A 12415-nucleotide genomic window follows, 5' to 3' on the forward strand; every position below is an offset into this window, starting at 1 on the left:
GTGGAGCACTGCATGTTATGCACAAACAATGAATCATGGAACACTACATCAAGAACTAATGATGTATTGTGATTAACATAACAATAAAAAATTTTTTAAAAATAAAAATTAATAAAAAAAAAAAAAAGAATGCACCTCAGAGCCGAGGCTGGGAGAGGAGAGAAGTTACTGCCTGCCTCCCACCCTGTACTGGTCGCGAGCTGCCCCTGGGGTGTGAACGCCTCTGTAATTCAGGTTTGCACATGCGCCTGGATGACAGGGTTCTGCAAGGAAGGGGGAGGGGAGGAACATGGGGGAAGGGGGAGGGGGAGCGGGAGGGGGAGACAGCAGTGAGGAAGGCCTGATTGTACTTGCCAGCCTGAGCGTCATCCCTGAAGCTGACTGCAGCCCCTGGCCAACCACAAGGTAGAGGGGACCAGAGAGCATCGGAATCCGGGCCCAGCTGCACACCTGACGTTGCTGGGTCGAGCTACCGGATGTAGCTCTGACGTCAGAGGTCATCTCCACCGGGCATCATCCTCCCTAACTGCAGACAATGGTGTAGGATTTGCGTGGCTGGCCAGAACATTCCAATTTAAGCTGAGCCGCGTGTCTGTCTGTGATATCTGCCTATTCCCATGTTCTCTTTATCTCTGGACCTCAGATTTTAGACCCCTGTAGCATCTCCGGTTCCTACAACTTTAGCATGCCTAAGAACCCCCTGCAGTGCTTGTCTTAAATGCAAATCCCAGTTCCCTGCCCCCAGAGATTCTGACTTAGTAGGTGGCCTAATTTAGCAGATAGACCTTAAGTAGGTGGACCTCGCTCTCCAATAGAACGTTCTGTGACAGTGGAAATGTTTAACCCCTGCCCTATTCAGAACGGTAGACACAAGAAATGTGGTTAGTACGACCAAGGAAGTGAATTTCAAATTTCATTTAATTTTAATCTATTTAAATTTTAGAAGCCATCTGTGACTGGGGCTACCACGGTGAACGGCACAGCTCCGGCCCTTGCTACTCAGAACGCCCAGCACAGGCGGCATTGCCAGGAAAGGTTGTCAGAAATGCAGAATTTCAGGGGCATTTGAGACCTACTGAATCAGCACCCGCATTTTAACCAGATCCCCAGGCAATCTGTCGATAGAGACTGATACCCTCCGGAACATACCGTGCCTGAGATGGCCCACTGCTGAACCATCCACCGCTAACACGCCTCTCTTGTGGCAGACTGATTCTAGTAGCCAACCGTGTAATCTAGTCCCTACCCGCAATGCTGGGTCCTGACGTAACGAGCACTGTTGTTCTGAGAGGAAAAGAGGCGTGTGTCTGTGACGGGAGACATGAAGAGAAGTCGAGGCCGAGCTGGAAAGGGTCCTGCGTGCGTGCCAAGGGTTTGCACTTCACTCGCTGGGCAACAGAACCATCCAGTGCGGGCAAGTGATGCAAGTAATGTTTTATGACAATAACGTGAGGCAACATGGCAGACGGGTGTGTTGGCGGAGGAGGTGATCATGCTAATCTCCACTGTCCACTGGTTTTTGTATTCGGCATCATTTCAGGGAGTAACACTTGCTACCTTATCGTATCCCTAGATCTGAGGCACAGTAGAAATTTAGGACTGACAACAATGTATCTCTTCCACAGTGTCAACATCCGAGCGAGCGGGCGAGTATTGGGATGCCCAGATCTCCAGAATAATCCTGTATCCTTTATCTCTAAGCTTGGAAGCAAATAAAGACTTTCTGCATTTCAGTCCTGAAGAGATTACTTCTCAGTGATAAACCAAATAAATGTTTGCCCTTTAATAGTAAAGCGAACTCTTTGGGATTTGATTCACCATTGAAACAAGTGTTTGCTGCAAAAGCACACTTTTTAAACGTACCATGTTTAAGATTAAAAGTATAAAGAAGATATTCACAGGACACATAATAACCAAAACCATGAAACACGACAGATTTTCCTGCAGATACCTTGTCAGTTGGTATTCACATGTTCTGTTGGGTCAGAATAAACCAAAAATATTAACATTAACCACAAATAACAAATATTATGACGGAAAACAGTTACTCCTGACAGTGGGAAGAGGGATGAAATGAAAAGAAGTGGGAGATTGAGGTGGTGTCCCTAGCCTTTTGTCTAGTCCCAGAAATCCCTCGCTGCCCCGCGGAGGGCAGACCCTGGTCAGCGGGGGAGTCTGACGGGGAAGAACAAGAGACGGGTCTGCTGTGTCCCACTGACAGCGTTCTGTGACGTGCCCTGCTGTTAAAGACCTAACTGAAGTTATTCCCTCTATGCAAACATCGTCAGCAAAAGAACAGCCCCAAGCAGAGCATCCAGATGAAGATGGGGAGACAGCTGCTAGGACACGGGGGCCAGACATGACGGGGTCACAGAGGGGCAGCACCAGCAGGAGATGAGATGCATGCCCGAGGTCAGGGGGGCCAAGGGGGAGCGGGGGCCGTGCAGTCACGAGCCGGCAGCTCAGGCGGGGCCCCTCTGCGGAGTGACAGGCAAGGCCAGCCCTCTAACCCCCGGGCCAAGTGCACGGGCCTTACAGTACCAGTGCCTCCACGTGGGGGACAAACCCCAGGAGTGGGCCAGTGGGCCACTGGCATTCGGGAAGAAACTAGAATCTCTCTCTGTATTTGCTTTTTTGTCTTTACAAGACAAGAAGTTTTGCTAAAAGTTCAAATAGAGACTGATACCAGCCCCTCACTGTGCCTGCCATCAGAAGTCCCAYGTCAGGTTGGTACGGGTTCGGGTTCAGGTTAGGGTTCAGGTTAGGGTTCGGGTTAGGGTTCAGGTTAGGGTTCAGGGTTAGGGTTCGGGTTAGGGTTCAGGTTAGGGTTCAGGGTTAGGGTTCGGGTTCAGGTTAGGGTTCAGGTTAGGGTTCGGGTTAGGGTTCAGGTTAGGGTTCAGGTTAGGGTTCGGGTTAGGGTTCAGGTTAGGGTTCAGGGTTAGGGTTCGGGTTCAGGTTCGGGTTCAGGTTAGGGTTCGGGTTAGGGTTCAGGTTAGGGTTCAGGGTTAGGCTTAGGGTTCAGGTTAGGATTAAGGTTAGGGTTCAGGGTTAGGGTTTGGGTTCAGGTTCAGGGTTAGGGTTAGGGTTCGGGTTCAGTTTTGGGTTAGGGTTCAGGGTTAGGGTTCGGGTTTGGGTTTGGGTTCAGGGCTAGGGTTTGGGTTAGGGTTAGGGTTACAGTAGCTGTGCTGGGGGAACAGGATGGGGACATGGGATATTGGTGGGTGGAGGTAGTTCGCCGTCAGCCCAGTTTGGCATCCGATGCTTTTCCTCTAGTCCCGGAAACGAGGATTTACCCATGCAGTACATAGCTCTCACTGAGCCAACCCTCTTAAAATGCATAAGTAGCTTTAAACGACTCTTACAGAGATACAGCAAACCAAGGATTATTCTTCGGAGGCAAGCAGGAATCAGCAACAGTAGTTGATGTTTCTGCTCCTGATTAAAGCTACTCATCAGCTCTACGACAAAGGAAAGCAGTAACATCTGTCTAGAAGGAAGCCCCCAAATCTGAAATTTTCACAAAGATGCTCTAGCAGGAATCTGTGCTCATCACAGTTAATGATGAGCCTCTTCCTACATAAGGAAAAGTGAGAAGCCACCACGGTCAACAGACGCTACAGACCCAGAAGATGAAGATGAACCTCTATGAAGTTTCAGTAATAGCTACTATCTCAAAATACTAATTCTAATACATTTTCAATAATGTTCACTAAATGCAATCATAAATGTTTATAAGTCGTTAAGGAACAAAACACAAACAGGAGCATACCATCTGTAAACACTTGTTCTCATGGCCACAGAAGTATGGGTGAAACTCATGCAACAGTTGGGAAAAAACCCTGGAAAAAAAAAAAACATGTTTTACTGGATAACAGGGGGAAAAAACACTGCAGACAATCCAATGACGTAAGTTCTGGAAATAAATTTTTCAGGGTGGGAGTTTGGGTAAAAGGACAGAAGCTTCCGGCAGATCCCAGCTTATGGTCTCATCATGAGAAGAATGAATGAAAGGTTCAGATATTAAATACATCAAAGTCATGAGGAGGATAGGGGTCTCAAAATTAGCTGACATGTTAACAAAGACCATGTTTTAGGACAAATGACCTAAGTCTAGCTGTGACATTAGATGTCACATGTCACAAATGGCTGGCATTTGTCTGGAGCAGGGTGGACCCCCATCAAGGCTCAGCCACAGCATCCCCCTATCGTTCACAGACAAGAAATGCACTACGTGATTGACGTGATTCTATCCCATGGAGGATTCTATTCCACAAAACAGAATATTCACAATATTTTAGGCTAGGAGAGACCCATGAAAAATATTTTGGTTCACCTACATTTCTCTGACAATCTCAGGGTGAAATGCTTTTAAAAAGAGCCGTGAAGCTTCAAGATGAGTTTGCATGTACTTTGCACACAAAGGTGAGTGCTCCACATTTTCTGACTTTCCTGTGGTACCAATGGCCACCAGTGGCCCGCTCCCTAAGCATACCGCCACAGAATAAATACACCTGATCTGAATCTCGCGGGGAGAAGTCACGTTCCACCGATGAGACAGAAGGGTCATCTTGCAACACATGGGGCGTGCACTGGAAATGGTGATTTGGAAAATTCTCATCATTCCACGATCGTGCTGCCACAGACCACGTGTGCCACCTGTAAACACCTCCACGTCTGCACAACCAAAACACCTAGGAGCAAAACTGTTCTGACCTGGTTTAAAATCTTTCGAGAGCTTCAGTAAGTTTTGAACCCACGTGCTAACAAAGTGAAAGTGCAGCGTCTTCTGATTAATATGCAGGAATGATCCACATCAAGTCCACGGGTATTTACTAGCCCGATATCAATTAAAAAAGAGAAAAAGACCTCTGCAAAATGGGTAAACAGCATTGAAAATTTTAACAAGTGTAGCAGTGCTTCTGTATGGATCTGCTTATCTCTAGAAGGTATTGTTTTCAGCTATAAAAGCCCTTCACACCCAACATTGAAATAAACTGAAATTAGAACCAGACGTTTCAACCATTCCAAGGGGATTAAAATAAGGTTTTCAAAAACAGTAAATTTCCAAAAAATCTCCATCCCTGCTTTCCCTTTTAGAAATTAAGTACATCACAGATTACTGATAATAGACGGTTTCAATTGTTTCTTCCCTTTTATTTGTGCGTGTTTCCTATTGTGCATAAGATGTTATCTGGAAAGCAATTTGTTGTTTACTTTTAAGCATATAAGCCTATATTTGGGGAGGGGGTACCCAGTCATGACAGATCAGCCCCACTAGGAAGGGCAGGAGGCCAGGAGGGATGATGACCATGAGATGCATGAAGGGGGCCGAGCAGCACAGACCACGGGACACACACGGACCAGTCCTGGAGGGCCACACAGCCGCAGTAACAGAAACTGTGTTCTAGAATAATCCAACCCGGAGACAATGCTGAAGGGGCAGAATCTTGGCAGCAGATGGTGGCCAACGCACAAAGCAGCAAGGGCACAACACAGACTGGGCAGCCTGCACGCTGCCCGTCCCTTCCTCGAGAATTTACTGGCTATTATTTTGTGCCGGGGACCGCGGTGAACCACACACTCCCATGACCATGCCCGTGAGGAGCTCATGGGCTCATGCAGGGGATAAGTGTGCAAACACACAATTAAAATGCAGTGTGACCAGCTGGATTTAAATGATCTCTGAAAGAGAGAAGTGGAGAACGGGGGCCAGGACCCAGGCTTCTGCATGGGGCCGTCCACACCTAGACACACGCATCGCTCCCAGGTTAGCAGGACCGGGTGACTGCATGTTCTTAGTTACATCTGCTGGTGGACTAGACTCTACAGTTTACCTTCTCGGTAAATTACACTCAGTTCTACAGCAGGGCAGCATCGTGGACGGATGTTCAGATCCGGTGGCTATTCGCCTTCCACTGGACCATCCCCTCCCCCACGCCCCGAGCACACTGGCTCGCTTCCTGGGTTCGAGGCCTTGTCCTCAGCCTCTGCTTATGTCCTGATGGGCGTTACCTGTGTCGTCGGGGCTTTCCCGTTCCCAATACGCTCTGCACAATGACTACCACAAAATCCAGGCCACCAGGGTTACTGTTTCTGGGTGGGAGACCTGTAGCCCTCTGGCCTTCTGGAATCTCATGAAATCTCACGTTTTAAAATATTTTTTACTTTTATGTATAAATCACCAAGTCACATGCTATTATCCAAAGAACATAGATCCATGCTTTAAATGCAACCCTTCTGCACGCTCCCTTACCTCATTCTCAGAAACTCTCAAACACCAACCGTATGTGCAGGTGTCTACGACGTACAGGAAATGGTGAGCATCATCCCTCCTCTTTGGAGCTCGCGGCCCAGGGAAAGGGCAGACGTGACAACCAACAGTCGATGCGCACGACACAGGGGGACATGGCCAGGGCTCTTTAAACAGGCAGAGCAACACTAACTCTGGGGACGTAGAGGAAGACTCCACACAAGCGGAGACGCCCGAGCTGAGTCTTGAAGGACAGACAGGAGCTTCCGGGTGAACAAAAGGAGAAAGGGCTTCACAGCCGGTGGAGACAGCTCGCTGACAAGGTGCAAAAGGCAAGGAGACACCCCTGCTGCTCCAGGAAGGGCACAGACGTGAGCATCTGCGGAGGGGGCCTCCTGCAGGAGAAGGCAGCCGGTCGCCCCCCGTTACCCATAGGCCCTGAATGGCCGGACTCCCAGATTCATGCTTTGTGAAGTCACTCGGACCGGAGTTTGGGCAACAGGGAAGACAGCGCCAGACTGCAGGCAAGAGAAGCCAGAGGGGAGTCTCCTCCTGCCCATTCGGCTCAGAAACGCCGCGAGCCTGGACAAGGGGACAGGGAGGGGAAGGACCCAGCATCGGCGGCACCCCGGAGGCAAACAGCACAGGACCCGGCACAGGCGGGGCGCAGGGTGGGGAAAGACTCCCGGGCTTCCGGTCACGAGCAGGGCTCCCCCACAAAATCCCCGCTCCCACGCCGGGATGCCATCTGCCGGCGCGCAGCCCACGGCGCATTTCATTTCCAAAGCAAACACCACAAGCAAACAAATAATTTCTAGCCGACGGGACATCAGATCTTAAACTCCTAAGTGGCCGACACACAGAGACACACAGAGATGGAGCTAAAGCACTTAAATCGTAAAAGGTTTCAGTCCACGGACCGTCAAAAGCTACAAAGCATCAGACATGGAATCTCAGGGTGAGCAAATGAAGTCATGACAAAGTGCTAGAATATTCCGGGGGAGCTCTGCACACACACACACCGACAGGTCAGTGAACAGTGGCTGAGCCTCCCGAGCCTGCCGAAGCCTGAGCAGGCCCATGACAGGACGCGCTGGAACCGTGTCCACGCGGGGCGAGATCCCCTGGCTCTCCCACTCCCACTCCCACAGATGGGTGGGACCACAGCACCTCACCAACACGGAGCGAATGCTGCAGAAAGATCCACCCGTCACGTCGATAACCAGCAAGACAGGCTGAAAATCATATGGCCATTGCCTCCATTTTTATTCACGTTCTACTCCTGATTTGGGAAGGTGGCTGAATGTCAGGTGTTCTGCAATTACACTAGAAAGCAGGCAGTCCGCATGCACATGGATGTCCTGAGGGGGGAATGGACACATTCTGCTTTTCTCTGGGACGAAGCCTTTGGCCACAGGCGTCAGGGTTCACATGGACGGCTCTTCATAAAGGACTTCATCCACCTTCATGTCGTTCTCGTCCACGGGGACCTGCAGGCAGATCTGTTCTCGGAAGGCCAAGGCCATGGTGTAGGGCCGCACGTCCTGCTGCTGCAGACAGCGTTTCAGGTACGTGTCATAGTAGCCCCTGCCTCTCCCCAAGCGGTTTCCCTGCTTGTCGAACCCGAGACCCGGCATGAAGATGAGATCGAGTCCTCCTGTGGGAGAGAGGAGCACACGTGAGAGTGTGAATGGTTTCGGAAAGAGACGCACCCTCAGGGGTCTGCGTTCTGCTTTGGAATGACATCCATCCTCTCCCTGATCGCCGAAACACGCGTGACCACCTAGAAAATCCAACAAGCACAGTCAGGCAATCAGGGACACAAACACTCAGCAGCTCAGGGAGCCTGTCACCCATCTCCCCAGGCTTTCTCCTGTGTACGCCTTGGACGATGTGGGTTTGTACTGTGCAAGCCCACGGTTATGTGGATTTTTTTTTCAATAGGGAACAGCGCTGTAAGTGCATTTCCTCATCCTTACGATTTTCTTGACAACGTTTTCTTTTCTCTGGCTTATTTCATTGTAAGAACACAGTACATGATACATATAGCATGCAAAAGACGTGATAGTCAACTGTGTGTCAACGGTCAGGCTTCTGGTGAACAGGAGGCTACTAGCAGGTAAGCCCTGGAGGAGGCAAAAGCCACACGTGGATTTTCAACTGCACGTGCGGGTTGGTGCCCCTAACATCTGAGTAGTTCAAAGGTCAACTGTATGTACAAAAACACCAGAGGGCGCCTGGGTGGCTCAGTTGGTTGAGCGACTGCCTTCGGCTCAGGTCATGATCCTGGAGTCCCGGGATCGAGTCCCACATCGGGCTCCCTGCTCAGCAGGGAGTCTGCTTCTCTCTCTGACCCTCTTCCCTCTCGTGCTTTCTATCTCTCATTCTCTCTCTCTCTCAAATAAATAAATAAAATCTTTAAAAAAAAAAAAAAAAAAAAACACCAGATTCCGAGACCCAATCCGCACCTACAGGAAATTTCCATGGATAGGAACTAAGAAGGTTTTTTCTTTCTTTTCTTAAGCATCCAGGCGATCCTACACACCGGCCAGGGTGGGGAGCCAGCGCCCCAGCACCGTGACAATCAGAGGGGAGTGAGAGAGGGTCAGAGAGAAGCCGAAACAGACGGAGCTGTCCTCCAAGTCAGCGAGCAGGAAGGGTGAGGTCAGCTGGTGAGAGGACCAGGCCACCTGCTGCATTTCCCCTCCTACTGGAGGGCCGAGGCCTGCCTGGCTGTCAGCTTCCCCGGATTCACAGGAGAGCAGGCTTCGCCCCAGCCAGGAATGCTCAAAGGTACAAAAGGGGGCCCCTAACTGTCCTCTGGCTGGAACACGGGGACCACAGGGACCCAGAAGTGGCCATGCATCAGTGAGACAGAACAGGTTGCCAGGGCTCACGGTGCAAGGCAGGGTCTTGGAGGCGACTAAAAGCTGACAAGAGTGAGAGGGGTGCGGGAGTCTCATGAAGGAGGCAATAAAGACCAGGAGGTGGAGCATCTCCTTGGATTTTGTGAGGCCCACCGAAGGGTCCTTCTAGCATCCGGCAGGGAGCATGACGGACCAGCACGGCTCAAGAGCCACATCACACGCCCAGCTCCGGGCTGGGCCCAGGGGCTTTCCCTTGCTGGGCTCCTGAGGATTGTGGGGGGGGCCTCTGGGTGACCTAGAGCTTGGCATGGACGGACCAGCCATGCAGCAGGCTGCCAAGGACACCCCAGGTTGGAAGCCATGGATTCTCTGGAACAGGGCACTTGGGGTACAGGTGTTCCGACTGCCAGCCAGGCTGGCCCCCCGCAGTCAACAGCTGCGCTGGCGACGTGCAGAAGGGTGGGGTGAAGCCCAGCGCACACCTGCCAAGCCGTGCCTGCAGAGCCCGCCTCCCATCACAGTCATAACCTTCTGCGTAAACCTGCTTGTCTCTTCCAACCAGACGTGCTCGCGCGCCCTGGTCGCTGACCTTCCCCTTCCCTCCCTGACCCTGGCCTGCTCCTCCTTCTCTCGGGCGACGAATGGTGACTCGTGCACAGAGACCGCGCTCGCTCCAGGTCCTTTCCTGTCGCCAGACCTCGCTGGGGCTGGAAGCTCAGCTCTGTTAGACTCACGCGCAAACGCACACACGGCTTCCCAGGCTCCTGCCGGAGATGGAGCTCAGCCAACACAGAACAAGCACGCGTGTAACACCATCCCCCTTGTGTGTGCAAGACAGCAAGCTCTGCCAACTGCCCAGAAGCAACAGGGACAGGACGCACCCGAGACTTCACCCGTCTGGCTGGCTTGTTGGGGAAGGAACGTGGGAACCTTGGCGGGACCTGGGTTTTTAAGGACGTGACCGAATTGGGTTTGAGTATGTTTCAGAAAGTAAGGGAAAGGTCGCAGGAGCAGAGTGACAAGCGCGGAGGAATAGAAAAGGGCAGAAGGACCCCGCTGAGGAAGCAGAGAGCACGAGAGAGGAGTCTGCCGGGTCGGGGCATGAAGGTTCAGGAGGTAGGGGCAAAGCGATCCCCACAGCTCAGCAGCAAAAGCACAAGCAACCCGACCCAACCATGGACAAAGGACCTGAACAGACAATTCTCCAGAGAAGACCAGAAATGGCCAACAGGCACATGATTTCTGTATATTAATTTGGTATCCTGTGACCTTACTGGATTCCTTTATCAATCCTAGTAGTTTTCAGGTGGAGTCTTTAGGATTTTCTATATATAGCTTCATGTCGTCTGCAAATAGTGCAAGTTTTACTTCTTCCATACCAATTTGGATGCCTTTTCTTTCTTTTTCTTATCTAACTGCTGCAGCTAAAACGCCCAGTACTGCGTTGAATAAAAGTGGTAAGAATGGACATTCTTGTCTTGTTCCTGATCTCAGGGAAAAGCTCTCAGTTCTTCCCCATGGACTGTGAGGTTGGCTGGGTTTTTCCTATAAGGCCTTTATTATGTGAGGTATGTTCCCTCTAGACCCACTTTGTTGAGAGTTTTTATCAGGAATAGATGTTGAATTTTGTCAAATGCTTTTTCTGCAGCTATTATGATGATACTGATTTTATTCTTCATTTTGTTCATGTGTGGACCATGTTGACTGATTTGTGAATACTGAGCCATCCTTGCATCTCTGGAATAAATCCCACTTGATCATGGTAAGTAATCCTTTTACTGTTTTGTTGACTGTGGTTCGCTAGTATTTTGTTGAGGACTTTTGCTTCCATGTTCATCAGGGATAGTGGCCTGTAATTTTCTATATTTACAGTGTCTTTATCTGGTTTTGGTATGAGGGTAATGTTGGTCTCACAGAATGAATTTGGAAGCATTCCTTCCTCTTTTTTTTGGAATAGTTCAAGAATAAGTATTAACTCATCTTTAAATGTTTGGTAGAGTTCCCTTGTAATCCATCTGGCCCTGGACTTTTGTTTATTGGGAGTTTTTTGTTTTTTTCTTTTTTTGTTTCCTTTTTTGTTTTTGAAGTAGGTTCCACGCCTAGAGTGGAGCCCACACTGGGCCGGAACTCACGACCCTGAGATCATGACCTGAACCGAGATCATGAGTCAGACGCTCAACCAACTGAGCCACCCAGGCGCCCCTGTGGGGAGTTTCTTGTTTACTAATTCAATTTTGTTACTAGTAATTGGTCTGTTCAGATTTCTTATGTCTCCCTGATTCAGTTTTAGAGCCAAGAGGCATATAAAAAGATGCTCAACATCACTCATCATCAGGGAAATGCAAATCAACACCTCAATGAGATACCACCTCACACCTAAGATGTCCATTTAAAAAAAACAAAAAAACAGAATATAATAAATGTTGGCGAGGCTATGGAGAGACTGGAACTCTTGTGCATTGTTGCTGGGAATATGAAAAGGTACAGCTTCTATGGAAGACGGTATTAACGTTCCTTAAAAAACTAGAAGTAGAACAACTAGGCATATTTAGCCAAAAAAAAAACCCTGAAACCCAGGTCTTGGAAAGGTATTTGCACACCCATGTTCAGAGCAGTCTTACTCACAAGAGTTCAGAGGTAGAAACACCTGTCTGTTGATGGATGAACGTATAAACACCATGAGGCACATGCACTGGGATACTGCTCAGCCGTGAGAAAGGAGAAACTCTTGCACCTGCTACAGAGTGGAGGAAGACATCAGGTTAAGCGAAATAAACCAGGTGCAGAAGGACAAATACTGCATGAGTCCACTCGTAGGAGGCATCTGAAGCAGCCAAACTCACAGGAGCAGAATATACTGCGGTGGTTGTGGGAGGCAGGGAGGAGAAGAAACGGGGGGCTGCCATGGGTACCGGCTTCAGCCAGGCAGGATGACAACACATGGCAGACATCTGCTGTCCAACACGGTGCCCATGGCCAACATGGTCTGCACTCTTAAAATTTTGTTAAGAGAGTAGATCTCATGTTATATGTTATTTACCACATTTTTTTTAAATGCAAAGATGCCAAAAGGAAAGCCAGGAGGAAATCGGGATTTCCACCAGTCAATACACGAGAAAGGGAAGCTAGAATTTCAGATCACGCACCTCCAGGCCACTAGAGGAGAAGGAAGGAGACAGCAAGACAAGAAAATACCTTTCTCAAGTCCCTCGCGACAGAGGTGATCTCGCTCCCCCTGGGGTCACTGCGCCCGCCTGCACTACAGCCCTCAGGCAGCGCCCCCCCCCCGGGGTCTGCA

General features: G+C 49.8%; 1 protein-coding gene across 2 annotated transcripts in view; it reads right to left on the reverse strand.

The window, feature by feature from the left end:
• The window catches only part of MTHFS (methenyltetrahydrofolate synthetase), a 68010-nt gene that overhangs the window by 13907 nt on the left and 41688 nt on the right, over window positions 1–12415 (reverse strand). The window contains exon 3 of one of the 2 annotated variants that reach the window (XM_025893178.2): window positions 7487–7907. The exons of the other annotated variant lie outside the window; for it this stretch is intronic. Coding sequence (XP_025748963.1) covers window positions 7678–7907 — 230 coding nt within the window. The 3' untranslated portion in view covers window positions 7487–7677. Of the gene's footprint in view, window positions 1–7486; window positions 7908–12415 lie in introns of those variants that run through there. 2 annotated transcript variants of the gene reach the window in all.

The sequence above is a fragment of the Callorhinus ursinus genome, unplaced genomic scaffold, assembly GCF_003265705.2.
Source record: "Callorhinus ursinus isolate GAN/ISIS: 27379988/994484 unplaced genomic scaffold, GSC_fseal_2.0 scaffold45, whole genome shotgun sequence".
Lineage (NCBI taxonomy): Eukaryota > Metazoa > Chordata > Mammalia > Carnivora > Otariidae > Callorhinus > Callorhinus ursinus.